Here is an 18,733-nt window from a genome sequence, read left to right as displayed (position 1 = left end):
ATATATATAACCTTGTATAAAAGAGTCTTGCCTCCCTCATAGAGGAGAAATTGCAATTAAGTTCGATTTTCCCTTGCTGATTAAATTGATCGAAACAAATTTTCTATTTAACTTAAGCTCATGCTTTCTCGAGACTTCAATTCAATACTGTAATAAAAAAATAAAACTAAAAATTGAGATTAAGTTCGGTTCTCTCTTTCAATTTTTGGGGGAAAGCTAGCTTGGAATATAAATCGTATGTATGCGAGTATATTTGCAATTTATTTAGTTTTTATCACGGTTCTGTGTACGGGAGGGAGGGAGGTGTGTTTGCCAACTAGCCCACGGCCAGAGACATATTCAGAAAGGCGAAATAAATGGGATTTCAAAAAAAAAAAAATAACTAAAATAAAAAACTTTCTCAGACACATTACTTACATAGGTATTTTATATGTATATATATGTACATAGTGTGTGTCCTGCATAGTTTTGGATAGTAATATTGCATAGGCATAGTTAGTGTTATCATCTGTTTGCTTCTTCTTCTTCCTCTCCTTCTATAACTCCTTTAGAAAGTTTGTTTGCTCCTCTTTTGTCTCATACTTTTTTTTTGACTACAAATTCTTTGATTTTTGTTGTATTTTTTCTTTTTGTTGCTCTTACTGCTGTTGCTGTTGTTCCGCCTTATGTTGCTAATTGCAAAAAATAGTGATTTTTTTGTTTGTTTTTTTTTTTGTACAAACGTCTCCAATGTCGGTCGAGAGGACAGTTTTTGGCAAAAGCATTTCTTAAAAAAAAAAGTACCATCTCCGACGATTTGGAGCGACATTGCTGGCTTCAACTTAATTCACTAGATTCTAGATATAGTATGTATGTATATGTATGTATGATGTATGTATGTATGTAGGTATAATATTTCCTATGTATGTACTACCATTACTACTATATGTATGCCTGCTCTTTGTGTAGATAGATTAGTAGAATAGTTCCCATGCGGATGCGGATGCGGATGGGCCTATTGATACTTTCATGTTTCCAACGATGTGACGACAAGGTTGTGGAAAACGCTCGCCGATTCGCTCATCATTGCCGCTTGGCCGCACGAATCGCTGGCACTTGTCGGACTGGGCGTACCCAGACGCAGTGCATCCATAATGACCTCAAAGTCCTTTTGATTCTGATTCATATCGAAGTCGACCAGCTCCAGATGATCGCTGCTGCCGCCCAGTTTGGCTCGCTTGCCATTCGGGCCGTGATCGTTGCAGCCGCCGCCGCTGTTGTTGTTGTTGCTGCTGCTGATAACGGAACCGGCGCCAGCGCCCGCACACACACCCACACCCAATCCAACGCCAACGCCAACACCCATGCCCATACCCACTCCCAGGCCGACCACATCGAGGGGACAGTCCTCGATGGCCGAAATGAAGCGCTGCGGCGGTATGTAGTACTGGGAGAGCGCCTCTCGCACCAAGCGATCGCTCTCATCCTCGCTATTGCTGCGCAGTCGCTTGCGGGATGAGAGAGCCGCCTCCAGCTGTTCGGCGCCCTGCGTTATCTCCGGATCGATCAGTGGCATCGGCGCGTTGATGGCGCTCAGTTCCCGATCGAGTATTTCCAGATCGTTGACCAGATTGCTGCTCGAGAGATGACGCTTGCGTGGGGCGACGGGGGCGACGACGGCATTGTTCGGTCCATTGGCTGTGCTGGCGTTGTTGTTGTTGGCGGTGGCGGCGGGCGAGTGGTTGTTAATATTATTAATATTGTTGCTGCTGTTGTTGTTGTTGTTGGCATGACGCGTCATACCAATGACGAGCTGCGGTTGATTCTCGATGGAGCAAATGGTGCGTGTGGCGGCATTGGCAGAGGTGGCGGAATTCGGATTGGCATTGCCGCTGCCATCACCATAGGTTGCTTTGTTCGCGGGCTTGGCATCGTCCAGATTGTGTTGAAAGATGTTCTCACGGGCCAGTTCAGTGCCGGTGTTATCGGTTCTGCAACAAGAGTAGAAAGCCAAGCGAAATGTTAATGAGTGTGTTGCACAATTGCTGCACAAATATAATCATTTTCAAATACATATATATCGATAGCTGTGACAATCGATATGTGTAGCTATGCAACATTTTCTGCTGGTATGTCATCAGTTAACGCAACGAAAACATATCGATAAGTCGGAGAACGTCGCATCGATAAATCTTATAGATCTTACAGCAAGCTTATCGATGAAAAGATAAAAGGGAATAGGTTCATTGAAGGACATTCCGATAAATCGATATATGTATCGCTATAGAAATGCATAGTTTTGTTACTTTATCTCAAAATCTTCTAATAAAAAGGAAACACACAGTTTAGCTTATTTTACATATTTTAATGAATATCGATATCACAGAATGTTGGGCATTTATGCAATCGAGGAGGTTGCATTTATCTACACGTTTATCGCAGTATCACCTTATAAATAGGAAACATACATTCCAAAATTTTTGACATATTTTAATGAATATCGATATCACAGGATGTTGGGCATTTATGCAATCGAGGAGGTTGCATTTATCTACACGTTTATCGCAGTATCACCTTATAAATAGGAAACATACATTCCAAAATTTTTGACATATTTTAATGAATATCGATATCACAGGATGTTGGGCATTTATGCAATCGAGGAGGATGGATTTATTTAATCCTTCATCAATAAATGCTTACATAGATAGTTAGCATACGATATCAACGATAAATGTATTGAAATATGTTTGGAATTATGGAAATTAGAAAGCATACATTTCTTAGGTTGTGTTTCTAACCAAAAAACGCATTAGAAGACCTCAAATATTTGTCGATAGATTTGAGCAATTCAAATCAATGTGGAATCAAAACATGTTTGTGGTTATTTTAATAATGACTTAAGTACGTGCCGCTACATTCTACAGTTTATCGATAAGTACAAGTATGCGTTATGTCGCAAATTCCTGCACTGTTTTGTCCCACATTTTGGATGACGGCCATATGTATGTCTGTCTGTATGTATTTCCTTTCGTACCCAAGCAATTACCTTGCCGTTTAATGTTTGTCGAAAACAAGAAACAAGAATCTATCAAGGTTTAGTGGCTGTTTAGATAAGAAAAGACAATGGCGACGATGACGTCGGCAATGATGACGACGACGGGGTGTTAATTAGCTGGGCCAACTGTGCACTACAAGATACCTAAATAATAGCAACAACTACAACGAATACTATATAGGCGGCAACAAAGTCAATTTCATCTAATTTCTCTTTCAATAAAAGTTGCCTCCCCAGCACCGGCCCTAGCGCCAACACTAGCAGCAGCTAGAAGCGCTTCATCCCTCCCCACCACCACCCTTCGCCGCTCTGCACTCCAAGCCCCTCTTGGCCATAGCAACAGCCAAGCCAGCTAGCCAATGTGCCAAGCATTTGAAATAGAAATGTGAAATAAGGTAGAAAAAATGACGGCAATGACAGCGAGACGGCGACGGGGACGGGGACGGCGGCTACGACGACGACAAACGCATTAAAATGCGCAGCTAAGCATGTCAATGTTGGCTATTAAAGTAACAGTAACAACAGCAACAGTCGAAGGGGCAGCAGACAGGCAGCCAGCAGCCACACAGCACAGCACAGCTGCCACATGAAACAAAATTGAAAAAGAAAAAAAGCGAAAGTATGGTGGAATCGGTAGAAAACAAAGCGAAATGCCAAAGACAGCAAAAAAAATAAAATATATATGTGTGTATGTATATAAAAATCGCGCAGCTTATAAAAACAAAAACCAGAAAGCATACATACATATGCTTGATTGCTTGGAATAGAGCGGGACGAGGGGGGCCAAAAGCCAACAGGCAGGCGTGTTTGCCACCGACTTGGTGGCGGTGGCAGTAAAGAGAAATATTACAAGTAAAATAAAAGTATGTTAGTAGCTTTGCTGCTGCTACTTGTTGTTGTTGTTGCACGCAGCGATCTCACCCAACTGTAGAATATACCTAAAACCAGCATATCTAGGCCATTGTTGTTATAGACTGTCCCGTGCAACACTTGATGCCTCTAGCTCTAACGTTCGCCAAAATTAAGGCGTTCATACATGCAAACAATCTGACAAAAACAAATGAGATTACACAGAGTCAGACAAACAGAATAGCCCTTTATAGACATTCAAAGCAAATGCAAGGGGGGGTGGGTTCCAGAAAAAAGTGAAGCAGTGTGTATGTACATACATTTAAAGTTGCCTGCTCTGCTGTTATAAGCGGGCTACTTAGTCAACTGACATGTAAAAACTTTGTGAAGACGTTTGCTTTCTTTTCATATATGTTCCATGCAACAGCTTAAGCTGAGGATTCCACAGGCAACATTTGGTGCCTTTAACTCTAACAGTAATCGAAATCGAGGCGTTCAAACATGCAAACAAACAAAATAACAAACAGGCAGAGAGGCAGAACAATTGACTGAGCTCTTGATGTTAATAGGTTGTTTTTAACTAAATATTACAAGTATTAAAAATTATTGTACATATGCATATCTATCTTTCAAGCTGATCCGCAGAATACATATATTTTAGGTAATTATTGTTGTTCTACTTTATGTGAGTGGAATGCACACGAGACGGGCCGGCCTTCATCAGAGGGTGGTGTAAGCAAACAAAAAAAAAAAAAAAAGGCTATTAAAAATAGCAATCAAAACAAGACGACGATGATAAGTGCAAACATATAAACAATAAGCACATAAATATTGAATAAACGAAAAGGGAAATTTAAAGACAGCCTTGAACTCGAAACCTTAAAAAAAGAGAGAAGCTAACAAGCAAACAACAAAAAAAAGAAGAAAGAAACCGCACGATGAGTTCGCGCACGCCTCTCTTGTGCTGTTATTGTCCAGCAGAGAGGAGGAGGTGGGTGGCTGGGGAGCAGCTGAGCAGGCGGAGCAGGCAGAGGAGGACGTTCGCTCCGAGGGAGAGGGTAGCGCGTTTATGGGGCGTATATGGCACACGCGGTCGGTCGCGTCATAGTATGCCCCAATTTCCACTTGAACTGTGTGCGCGTGTGGCATTGTCCCGCAATGCAAACACACACACACATACACGCACACACACACACACTCACTCACTTACTCATACACACAAAGACAGTCCGTCGTCGTAGACATTGTTGTTGTTGGCATATTTCGCCAAACCGTCGCATGGCCACGGACCATCGAAAAAAAACGTGCGCAAAACGAAAACAGAGATAAGAGCTGCCCATGCCATTTACACACACACACACACACACACACACTCACGCACGCACACCCCCACCCGCTTTTACACTCCGCACGCACACACACGGACACACACACACATGCACACTCATATTGTCACTTTGGGCCTCGACGAATTGACAGCGTCGTCTGCTTATCGGTCGAACGAGCGTTTCAACAGCCGCATGCCACGCACACACACACACACATAAGCACTACATGCGTCTAAGTGTGAGGTGTGTGTATGTGTGACTGTTGGAGTCTTTTGTCGTCAAATGCGAGACAATGTCGGTGCTTGGTTGCTTGTTCTAGTTAGTCAGTCAATCATTCATTTATTTCAATAGTCAGTCAATCATTCATTTATTTCAATAGTCATTCATTCATTAAGTAAATCATTCATTTAGACAGTCAATCACTTAGTTTATCCGTTTTTGGGCAGTCAATCAGTTTAGTCAGTCAATAATTTCGTTAGTCTATCGATCATTTGGTCAATCAGTCATTTGTTCATTCAATCATTTGGTCAATCAATTATTTAGTCAATCAATTATTTAGTCAACCATTCCTTCATTAAGCCAGTCATTCATTTATTTAAGTCGAGCGTCAGTCAATCATTCATTTATTAAGTTAATTATTATCTTAAGTCATTTAAGTCAATCATTTGTTCATTCAATCATTTAGTCGGCCCTTCACTCATTCAGTCAGTCGTTCAATCATTTTTTCAGTCATTCATCATCATTCAATCATCAGTCAATCATTCATTTTTTTAAATTGTCATTTATTCATTATGTTAATCATTAATTTTGACAGTCAATTGAGAATAGTCAATCAATCATTTTCAATCATCAGTCAGTCATTTATTCAGTCAGTCAATCATTCATTTTTTTAAATAGTTATTAATTTAATCATTAATTTCATTCAAATATTTACTCAATCATTCATTTTCAATCATCAGTCAGTCAATCATTTGGTCAATCATTCATTTTTTAAATAGTTATTACTTATTAAGTTAATCATTAATTTCGACAGTCAATCATTTAGTCGGTCAATTAGTTTTACTAGGCAGTCAATTAGTTTACTTAATCAATTAATCATTTACTCATTTAATCATTTAGTCAGCCCTTCCCTCGTTCAGTCAGTCGTTCAATCATTTTGTCAGTCATTCATTCGTCAATCATTTATTCAGTCAGTCAATCATTCAATCAGTTATACACTCGTGCAGTTAGTCTGCCATTTGGTCAGTCAGTGTTTATCAACGCTCCTCAGAACATAACACACTCAGAACTCAGAGCTCGGGGCTCGGAACTCACAACTGATGGGCACCACACCACTTCACACCACTCAGTTAATTAGTTGGCACTCTTTGCTGCTGCTGTTGTTGTTGTTGTTGTTCCTCCTATTGGGGCTGGCGAGCCGTTAACTTGTCACATGTATGTATGTAGGTATATAGTATGTATATATGTATGTGTGTGTGTTTTTTTTTTTTTTTTTTTTTAATTCGTTTATTGAAAGAAAAGAAAAGAAAAGGATATACAAGTAATATGATGTAGAGCAGAGGAGTAAAGAGAAGGTTGTGAAGAAGTGGTTGAGACGAGCCCGCGCCCAGGCGGTACGGCCGAATGTATGTGTGTGTGTGTTTACGAGTATGTTATTTAATCAACAAGAAAATCGCAAATATTTTAGTGACGTCATGAGCAGCGTTGAGAAAAACATTCTTATTATTATTATTATTGTTTGATATTGAAAAACAAATCTATCATCAAATAACAACAACAACAACTCGTGCTATTCTCTGGAATTGCAAATTGACAGCTTTATACATACACATACATATATGTATGTATCTGTATATCTGTTCGGTTCGTCTCAGTATGTTATATCGAAAAAATTTCCGAAAAAAGAACAAGCTAGAATTATTGTTATCGCTACATAAATATTGTGGATATTTTATCGAAACTAATTCCCGAAACATAGAAAAGTTGGAGAGAAATAATAAATCATGAACAACGTTCCAGTTGGGGAAACTAATGAGTAATCGAGAATTGTTGTAAATACCACATCGATGATAACGATACTTTTCGATAGTTTTCAACCGATATTAAACCGTTAAAATGTCATAAATAATTATTAATAGATTGTTGCACAGTGATTTGTTTGAATGAGATATGATCGACATGTCCATATTTCCAATTCATTAAGCTCATATCCAAAATAATCAATAATCCTACAATATAGTATACGAGTATTATTGAATAGTGCTGAGAAAATCGAATCAGATACGATACGTATCTATTTATCTCATAACTTTGTTGCTCTACCCCCTCCAGCATTATGGACTGCATTTGCAAACAAAGTTGAAAGGAGTCTCTGGTTGTTGGGTAGAGTGGTGCGTGGAGACGTGGAGGTGGAGAAAAGTGGGGGTTAGGCGGGCTGTTTAATTGGGCGACTTCAGGGCTTTGATTTGAATATGAAATGACACAATCAAACGGCGAAAGAAACAAAGCCAAGTACAGCCACAATATGGAAGTGGGGGAGGGGAGAAGGGAGGCAAGTAAACGAAGGCGGAAAGCAGTCAAGCAATAGAACAAAGAAGAGAGGAGGGGAGAGGGTGGGAGGGAAAAAGGCAGGGGGCATGAATGTAGGGCACACGCTGAATGTGCAAGTTGTTCGCCTCATTTTCTGAGCTCAGACTTTGCCAACATAACGCGGTCTATACCCTCCTCCCTCCCTTGCTAGCCACTCAGCCACCCTTTCATCTACACACACACTCGCACACACGCACACATCTGCTGCAGACAATTTTCTCACACACACATACAAACTATTTACATATGTATGTATCTATGGCTGCAATATATATTTTGCCTTCACAGCATCTGTTCGAAAGGATACAAGGAGAATAGGGGACGGCGAACGCAAGGAGTCTGTAATTTTCTATTACCTCAAAGAAAAACTCATTGCGCTTTCCCTATATACTATATCTATGTATATGCACGAGAGTAGTAATAAATTGTATAATGTCAGACCGAGTGCTCCCCCTAGAATTTGTTAGTGGAGCGTTAAGCGCTACGTTGACGTGCAAATTAAATTATACATAAGTCTTAAGAAATCAATTCGTTGCGGCTCTGGCTCCACTATTTAGTTAGTTAGCATATTCCCTACACATACATACATACATATGTACATGTACATACATACATTTGTATGTGTATATAAGTGTGTGTGTGTGTGTATCCATCCGCCTTATCAACATTATTTGCTATATGCTGATAGATAAGCATTTACAAATAGCAACAACAGTCAGTCAGAAAATCAGCGCGCGTGCCATGCCCAGCGAGGAAAGTGGAGAGAGGAAAGACTTGGGAAAGGGGGGACGGGATAAAGCCTCAAAATAAAAAATGATGATTGCTCATTCAAATGGGTCAACAAATTTTCAAGGTTTGTTTAATTTAATGAGAAAAGGAACGCTACCTAGAACGCAAATATCGGAGAGCGACAGACAGATAGGCTGATTTTTGAAGGCAAGCCACAAATAATGGCGATTTAAGAAAAGCGTTTCAAAAGAAACAGAGTTAATGGAGAAGAGTGGGAAATAGTTAAAGAGGCAGAAAAGACGTATAATGTAAAGAAAAATTACGCTGAATATCGGCAGTAAGAGGCTAAATCTTGAAGAAGAAGAAGAAAGCGTTAAAGAGAGGCCTTTATTAGCAATTAAAAAAAAAAAAACCAAATTATGTTTTCATTTCAGAAAATATTTTAAAACATGTCCGCTCTTTTTTTTTATAATTTTTTCAAATTATCTATTATATATTTTTATTATATTTTTAATTTTTTTATTTTTCTTTATTTTTCTTTATTTTTATTATTTATTATATTTTAAATTTTTTTCACATTTTAATTATAGTTTGTTTTTTTATTTAGTTAATATTTAATGCTATTTTATATTTTAAAAATGTTAATATTTTGTATAATTTCATCTTATTCATTTTTTTTTTTTTTTCATATAATTTTTTAATATTTAAGAGAGAAGTAGTCTTAAGTCACAATTTGGCTTTTAATATTGAAAATGTTGTTTATTTTTCTGAATGAAATTTGTAAAAACTAACTGTGAGAGAGAGAGAGAGAGAGAGAGAGGGAGTCGCTTAAGTTGTGAAAATTAACAGGCAGCAAGGAGAAAGGGGGGAGACAGAGAGCAGACACTTAATTCTTGCCTCCTCTACCGTTTTCAATATTATTGTTATATAAGAAATAAGAAGAGAATTCGCAAAGACAAGTTAAGATTATTAAGAGCAGATTATTACGATGAAGCATTGCAATGAACGCCATTTGATTGGCCTCCTTCCTCTGCTACAACCTATTTAAAAGGTTCAATCGAACGATCAGCAGAACATATAGGAAGTGCTAAAAACAACAACAACAACAACGAGGCAGCAGCTTGTCTCTATTGTATAATCTAATTGTTCTAGATATTTATTGAACAACATTTTAAAAGCGCACACGAATGCTAAATACAAATACATACACATGCACATACATACACACACACACACACACACACTGGCACTCACTATAAAGATGCTTAATAGGAGAGGTGGTGGCAGCAGCGCGGGCGAGTGTATAATTTTTATGTACTTATATATACATACATATGAGTGTGTGTGGGCTGGGCAGCCATTTAGCTACGTATGTATATATATGTGTGTGTGTATGTATGTGTGTATGTATGTGTGTATGTATGTATGTATGTTGTGGTGCAATAGTTGCAGTGTTACCGAATAGATGAGATGCGCAACACAGCAATAGCAACAACAGCAACAGCAACAACAACAAATCATGACAATCATCGCTTCGCAACGCCTGGCTACAAATACAACAACAACAACAACAGCACTGACAAAAGACAAGATAACAGAAAACTATAAAACGTCGCCCGTTGGTTGTCGTTGCGATTTATTACGACAACAAAGTGAAAAGAAAAAAATTTAAATGGGCCGCTGGGTTACAAAATGTGTGTGCAAAAAAAAAGAAAGAAAAGAGCAGCGAGGGAGCGAGAAAAATTGAGAGAGAGAGAGAGACAGTTGGCGAAAGGGAGATTAGCCAAGTGACTGAATATTGCAAAAACGAAGAGAAAGAGCAAACATACATATATTTTAGTAAATACGTATGTATGTACATATATGCACACATACATCATAGGTACATATACATATCTTTGTAGATGTAGATCAGACTTCTAGGTCAGTGGATTAACCTTGTATGCAAAGTTGATCATCGCCACACTAATGGGGATAACCGCTACCTGGCTGCTACCAGTTCTTTTCACCCCAATTAGTTCTGTTAATTGCATGACAAATTTGCAGGCACTATTACACACTCTTATACATACATAATCATTCATGCACACACATATATATATATATATATTTAAGAATATACATATTCACGTCGAAAGTTATAGATATGCTCGATATCGATACGATTGCATTAAACTCCATTGTGTCTTTTTCTAAAGTTGGCTGCCTTAAACATCGATAGCACCTATCGATAGCAATGCGATAGAGATATTGCAATTATATTTTAATCTGCTTTAAGCTCCCTAAACACACATATATTTAAATGCCTTGAAATACGTTATCAATTGAAAATCGATAACGGAATATCGAATGTAGTTTGTGGTGAGGCAGTTTCTTCAAAAGTAATTATAATAATTCATCAAGATAGATATCGATAGATAGTCATATCGATTTTCATTATACCTCTATTATTTTACTATTTTTAAATTCCTGCTTTTCAAAAACTGTCCAGATACCTGAAAATTGTAAACAACCCACATACCGATTGTATACTACTTAAACAAGAATTAATTTTATGACTAGCGTTGCCGATCGATTTTTATTTTTTGGAATTGAAATTGTAAATTTGAATCAATATTCATATAACATCTTTCTACAATGCATTGCAAACAAATTTAATACATTTTTCCACGCATCTATTGCTTTCCTGGCAAACAAACCCAAAGCAGAAAAAACGTAATAGCATGACAGCAACAACAACAAAAAATAACAACAACAGCCATCAGCAACGAAAATGAAGACAGGTAAGCGTGGCAAGCGAAGCAAGCCAAAAGGAAAAACTTCCGACGAATTAAGTTTGCACAATTTTGTTTCGTTTGTTGGTGGGCGGGAGGGTGGTGCGGTGTGACGGGTGCACGCAAAAAGAGCTTAAAAGTGTGTAACGGCACTTGGTTTGTTTTCTCCTATTCAGCGCCAACGCCATTAGCCCCTACTCCCCACAACATACACACTCCCTTCATATACATAACAGAAACAGCAACAACAACAGCTAAGACTACAACGCACGCGTATATTCCAACGGCAACTGTTTTTGTTTCTTTATATGAAAGATGCGAACGAACAAGTAAGAAATATGTATTGTATGTATGGTTTTCAGAGGTAAGGTAAAAAGAGAAAAGAAAGCAAAGGTATGTGTAGTTAGGCGTGCAGTGTGTGGTCAACAATGCTTGGCTTTAATCGAGTACAGGTGCTGGGAATGCCACACCATTTGGCGCCACAGCAGATACAGACACAGCCGACTATCTGCCAGATACAATTTGGCATGCGTTCGTTAAATGCAATGCAACACAAGCACACCACAACACACCACAAAAGAAATAACGCAACAAAAAAAGAGAGGGAGAGAGAGAAGAATCAAGTGCAAAAACAAATACAAGTCAATTCGAATAATGTGGCGATGGCAGCGACGCGACGCAGCAACAGCAGCAGCAGCAGCTGCTGTCGAAGATTACAAGTTAACGGTAAAGGAAGTAGCATAGCGAAGTTGCTTAAAAGCAACAGCAACAGCCAAAGCCACAACAATAACAGTGACTACTGGAACAACAACGACAACAAGACAATTAAATAAACTACAAAACAAAAATGAAAAAGTTGAAGAAGAAAAAATAGACACAGCCAACCAGCCAGCCAGCCAGCCAACCAGCCAACAGCAATAATGTACGCTGGCGTTGGCAGCAGAGGCAGCGCAGGCAGCGGACACGGAGACAGCGCCAGCGCGAGTGCCTTAACATCAAATCGCACAGTGGGCCAAACTGTTCGACGGCGGACGTGCACCAAAAAGTAAGACAAAAGCAACACCAATGCACAGCACTGCTTAAATTTTGTACGCGCGTGCACGTGTCGTCTCTCCAAATTTGTGAGTGTGCATGTGTGTGTGTGTAAGTGTGCGTCTGTTTGCATACTCTCTGAAAGTTTAGTGCTTTGTCCAGTGTTGCCGTTTATAGTACACGCCATATATATGTACATACATATGTATGTGTTTATACTTTTTCAGTATATTTTAGAGCAGAATTCGGCCTTATTGTACATTTGATATTGAAACTCGTAAATCGTCAAGTTTTTTGTATACAATTGTATATAGTAAATCTCTGCAGAAGCAATAATTGCTCCATCATTTGAAAAGAAAATAACAATAATTAATAAACCAACTGATTAATTAATTATGGGTTAAAATAACTTTTGTCATTTCAATAAAGCGAAACTACTTGTATAATTCTTTCCTTTTCCCATGTATCCAATTAAGAACTTGCCAACCTAATTCATCTGAAAATTAAATTTGAAGAATGTCCCATCAAATGTTTGTTTTTCTTCTGTTGGTATTAACATTAAGTTTAATAAATACATCGATTAAGATTGGAGCTAGAGTAGTATATGTATGTACATATGTATGTATACTTTGGTATAAATTAATGATTTACAAAACGGCAACACTGGCGCTGTCAGTGCGTTGGCCAAAGCAGCGTTAACATCAACTGAGAGGCTACGACGCCTTATGCTACACTCGTATGTGTTTGTATTTGTATTTGGTTGTGTGTGTGTGTCTGTCGTCTCTCTTTTATTGTAGTTGCTGTTGTTGTTGTTGTCTTGGCATGTGCGCGCAGGTAAAGCTATCACTGTTGTATGCAGTTGTTGTTGTTGTTGTTGCTGTTGCTGCTGTTATTGTGTTGTGGTTATTATTGTAGCAGCAGTTGTTGCTGGTTGCTTTTTTGTTGCAAGTGGAACGTGATTATTTCAACGAGCACTGCGCTCTTGTCTTATTATTTTCGTTGTTTTATGTATATTGTACATATGTATGTATATACATATGTATGTATGTTTCAAGTGATTTCTTTTGACATGCGTTTGTTGTTATTGTTTTTGTAATCTCTATGTGTGAAGGTTGTTTTGTTTTTGTTCCTGTATGCTCAATTTTATTTAAATATTTTGAGCTATTATTTATGTTCAAATATGGCATCACACACACACACGCACGCATAAATATACATATGCATGTATGTATGTATTTAGAATACATGTGTATAAATGCGAGAAGACAAATTGCCTGCTGTTATCTACAACAACAACAACAACACCAACTATAAACCCATAACATATTCATGTTATTCTACATCTATGTATGTACATACATACATATGTATGTATTTTAAATGCTGTTAAACATGCTCATAACTTTCGTTGTTTTTGATGACGCCAATCGACGACGTTCGTTTATCGGTTCGAAATTATGAGATGATTATGGCCTCAAGAGATGAAAAGCGCCGCCGCCGTTACAACAACAGCAGCACAATTGTTCAGCTTTCCTGACTGATTAAACAATGTTGTTTTTTTCTTGCCTTGTTTGGTTGTAGTTTTTCCTGCAAAATCTCTGCTGCCTGCCTGCTGCAATATTCGCCCTTCTTGCATTGCCAATGTGGAAAGAAAATACCTTTTACAAACTATTTTTTCGTTGTTTCTTTCATTTTCGTCTTTTGTGTTTGTGTGTGTGTGTTGTTTTTTTTTTGCTGTTTGAGACTTCATCGTCGCTGGTTGCCTTCTTTTTCTTCTTGGCTGTTGTTGTTGTTGCTGCTTTCTGCGCCATCGTTTTTAGTTTCGTTTTGTCGTTTCTGTTTCTGTTTGACTATCGTTGCTGTTGTTGTTATTGTTGCCGTTGCTGCTGCCGCTGTCGCTTTGTATGTCTCCGAGTATATCTGCGTTTAGCTATGCTTCGTTTTGCTTTTGCTTTGGCCTGAGCTTGGCCTGAATGTTGGCCGCGACGGCTCTGCCGCCAGCGCTATGAAATATGCCGCAGTCGTCATTATGTGTCTCTCTGTCTGTCTATCTGTCTGTCTATGTGTGTGTACGTGTAACTTTGCCTGTGCTTGTGTGTATTTATTTACGTATGTATGTATGTCGAATGTAACTTGTTGTTGTAGTTTTTTTGCTGCAACTACTGCAGTTAAAAAAGTCGCAGGGAAGAGGGGGTGGATGGGGAGTGGTGCTCAGGAAGATGACCAAATGCACACACATACACACACATACATACTAGCAGTCGCAGCGTGCGTGTGCATGTAAATATGTACATGTGTATGTAAATAGCCATTTTTATGTACATATGTATGTATGTATTTCATTTTATTACGTATCCATCCGCAGGCTTACATATGTATGTACATATGTATACAAGTATATGTAAAAGCTTTTATAAGTGAGCTCTGCTCATGACCCGAAATAACACAAGGAACATATTAAGGATATTTTGTTGCAAAAGAAATCTTTTGAAAAAACAAAATATTTGAAATTTCAACTATTAAAAAAATCAACTAAAAATTCATAAATGAAAAATTCTAAATAAAATTAATTAATTAATTAATTAAAATTAATAATTTAACATTTAAAATAATAGATAGTTTAAGAAAAATGTTAAAAAAAAGAGAAATAAATGTTATTGGAAAAATTATAAACAAAAATTTGAATTGAAAAATATAATAAAAAAGTAAAAAGTTGGCTTTAACAAGTTTTTTAATATCATTAAAAAATGTTTTATGATACTTATGACATTTATGACAAGTTATAAAATTGATAAATAAATATAATCAGCAAACATTTTTTAATACTATTGAACATGTAAGCAAACACGTTTTCAAAACATGTCTGATTAAAAAGCAAAGTATCAAAAATATTTACTCTTTCATTTACATCTTTTTAAACTCTCAAATCGGCAAAATCAAACAATTTATAAGCAAATAATTAAGTTAAGTAGAGGCGACTAACTGGGGCGACTGTGCCATTAGATATGTTTTGCCATTCAACAACAATTCAGTCATGAAGGGGAAAACAGGAGTTATGTTTGCGAGTGGCGTGCCTAGAAATAATTCATTGAATATGAAAATAGATGTGTTTTTTTCCAATGCTATTATTAGCAAGTCTCCCACACATATCAACCGCACAGATGAGGGAAAAGGGCAAAGGGCGCAATAAAGGGCTTCATCACCCACACAGAAACATAAATAGGAAAATACGAAAATATGCTAATAATGCGCTAAAGAAGGCGGCGGCGGGCGGCCTCATAAATATCATTCCCTTCCCGCCTCTTACAATTGATAGCTGAATGCATTTGTAAATCCATAAAAGGTTGCAATCTGCATTTTCAGCACTCTATTTATCGGCGTCCACCACTCTCTCTCTCGGCTCGGCTCGGCTCGGTTCTACAGCCTCAGAGATCCAAATGTCAGATACAATTTAGCTTCAGCTACAAAGAGCCCGTACGCCCACTAGGGCGTGACATTTAAAGGGCAATATCAACAAGCGTGGGGTGGCGTGGGCAGCAAACAACAACAACAGCAACAAAAAGTTGCGCATCGCAATTATTGCGACCTCATTAGGCAGCGTGTGTGCCCAATAAAAGGCACAACCACACACACACACACACACACACAAACACTCACCTGCACATGAATAACTGTTAGCATATGCATAGGTATGTGTCTATGTACATAGTATGTATGTATGTTTGTATGTGTAATGGATATAACGACAATTGTTTGGCTACTCACTTGGGCAGATTCTGTAGGTAACGCATTTGCTTCTCACGCCTCAGCTCGTCGGTAAGTCGGCAATAAGTATTGTTGATGCAGACGCTGCGTCTGAGGTTTGCCTCAGAGTCCTTGATGCGTTCTAGCTTGTGGGCGCAGAGCTGGAGGATGCGTTTGCGCTCCTCCCGCTGCCGCAGCTTGGGCGTGATCATTGGCACGCGTGAGCGATGATGATGATAGCCAATGGGGGGTGAGCAGCGTGGTGGGCCAAACATGTCCGAGTCATCGTCACTGCTGCTGCTGCTGCCGCCGCCGGCGCCACCATTTGCAGAGCTTGTGGTTGGCAAGGTCATTGCGCGACCGGCTGTTATTATTATATGCTTGTTGTTGTTGTTGTTGGTATTGTCGTTTGTGTTGCTGCAGCCACAAAAAGCAAAAGGAAAAGCAAACGCCGAAATTCTTCAACTCTATGCTGACAAGGTAAACCACCAGCACTAATTGTTCATATGATTATATCTCTATCTCCTGCTCTCTTAGTGTGTGTGTGCGTGTGCATGTATATATGTACATATATCTATATATCGAAGTGCGAGTTGATTTTCTTTAATTGATTTCTTGTTGTGGCGTTTTTTAATTTTTTATTTGGTTTTCTTTTTCTTTTGCGTTAGGAGGCAATTTTTTGCATTATAAAGTCTTGCAAGTGTTGCTCTTCCTCTCTCCTTTTCTCTCTCACTCTCTTGACACACACGCACGCACACACAGTTATGCGGTGGTAGGCACGCGACGACTGCGACTACGTCGACGCTGGCAGAGGGCGTCTGGTTGCTGGCCCCTCTTTTTACGTTTGGCTTTGGCTGCTGCTGCTGTTAGTTTGGTTTGGGGTTTTTCTTCTTTTTTTTGCGTGAGATTTCACTTGGCGCTGTTCCGTTATGTTTCTTGCTGTTGTTGTTGTAATTGTAGCATTTGTAGCGTGTTGTTATTATTATTATTGTATAAGTTATTGCAATGTTTACCGTTATGCACGATTTCCTCTTAATACTTCTTTAACACACAGCCTATTATTGACCTTGCATTGAACCTTTTGATTTGTAATGTGTTTTTATCTCCTCTTCTATCTTTGACGTTTTCAATTCAAAATAATCCAGGACTTTTGAATCTGAACGTTTTGATGCTGATGCACACACAATAAAAAAATAACAAAAAAATTGATATATGTAGGCACGCTTTTTACAATTTTACAACAACAAATGCCAGATTTTAACGCATAAGTTTATCCTTGTTGCTTTGTTTATTCGACTGTGCAAGGAGGGAAGCAAAGGGGCAGAGCACACACATACACAAAGTCACAACACGCTAAAGAGTCGACAATTTAATTATGCTACTAACTGAGACAATTTTGTTTGTGTTTTCTTAGGCCTCGCTTTTCAATTGTGTGCAGTGTGCAGTAAGCGTCGTGGTTTGGAGTGGGGGGGGTGAGCGCGCGACTCTGTTTAACTTCAACTGTAACTGGTGCTGCTGTTGGTTGTCTGTGTTTTACTGTTAAATGGACCGAACACCGCGCTTACGAGTCAAGCACGTCCACACGGTTCTCGCGTTCGAAATGAACTGAAAACACTGCATGAATGAAGCGCACAGCCAGCCAGATGTTTGACTTCGGCTGACTGCCGCGCAGCCGGCGTCGCAGTCGGCACACGAGCAACAAACGGAAGTAGCAGCCAACGTCGCGTCGCGTAGCTACTGCAAAAGCACCAGCCGAAGAGAAGCAAGAGCGCAGCTCCAAAGGAAAAGAGATAAAAGAGCGAGTGGCGTACGTGCGAACATGTTCATGACGTGTATGTGTGTGCTTGTGAGTGTTGTGTGTGTGTTTTGTGTGTGTGTTCATGTTTGAAGACATGCAAGTGACGCAAAAAAAATAAAAAGAAAATTATAAGAAAAATTGGTAGTTGGTGTTGTATTTGTTTTTTTCCACTCTCCCTCTTTGTTTGCCTGCTGCCGCAGCCGCTGCCGCTGCTGTGCCATTTGTAACGGAAGCAAAAATGCAAACACTCACACACACATAATCATTGTTGCTATGATGCTAGTGTGGCTAGAAGAGGGGGTGCGCAAAAAAAGAAATAGCCAAGAGCCTGTCCACTTGGCACGCGGCCTGACCGACCACTGAGGCCAATGACTATAAATTTTATGGACGCACTTTCAAAACAAAATAAATCTAACATACATACATACATACATGCTTTTGCATATGTATGGATATATATATGTATGTGTGTTATTGTTTAATTTGTAACTTGCCATTAAACTTTTATCTGCGAGAGCAAATACAAAAAATACTAAGAATGCAAATTTCTACTAAATTCAAACAAACGCGCACACATACATACATATTCTTTTATTTCTCCTCCTCCTCCTCCTTTATTAGTGCTTCGCTCGTTTTTCGTTCACTTTTAATTCCTTGGAATTGATGTCGAGTATTTATGTGCGTGTGTGTGTGTGTGTTTGTTTGTGATAATTTGTTTGCGTGTTAAAAATTGAAAAGAAACGGAAAATGATAAACATATGAATGCATATACACACATACATACGTATGTATGTACGTATGAGTATGTATATTAATGGATATTAAATGGACAACTATCCCCCCGTTCCAATGA

The 18,733-nt window shown here is 38.7% G+C and overlaps 1 protein-coding gene across 2 annotated transcripts in view; it reads right to left on the bottom strand.

The window, feature by feature from the left end:
• The window catches only part of LOC115633255 (putative mediator of RNA polymerase II transcription subunit 29), a 53,531-nt gene continuing 34,798 nt past the window's right edge, over nucleotides 1-18,733 (bottom strand). The window contains exons 1-2 of one of the 2 annotated variants that reach the window (XM_030530656.1): nucleotides 16,104-17,660; nucleotides 1-1,970 (exon numbers count right to left, since the gene is read on the bottom strand). In XM_030530656.1, the coding sequence (XP_030386516.1) occupies nucleotides 1,007-1,970; nucleotides 16,104-16,435 (1,296 nt within the window). In that variant the 5' untranslated portion in view covers nucleotides 16,436-17,660 and the 3' untranslated portion in view covers nucleotides 1-1,006. Of the gene's footprint in view, nucleotides 1,971-16,103; nucleotides 17,661-18,733 lie in introns of those variants that run through there. The other variant, XM_030530657.1, reaches the window with a different exon arrangement.

Source organism: Scaptodrosophila lebanonensis, unplaced genomic scaffold, assembly GCF_003285725.1.
Source record: "Scaptodrosophila lebanonensis strain 11010-0011.00,11010-0021.00 unplaced genomic scaffold, SlebRS2 tig00001418-arrow-arrow-pilon, whole genome shotgun sequence".
NCBI lineage: Eukaryota > Metazoa > Arthropoda > Insecta > Diptera > Drosophilidae > Scaptodrosophila > Scaptodrosophila lebanonensis.
Note: the sequence above shows the minus strand (reverse complement) of the source record. Positions and strands in the feature narration are given on the sequence as shown.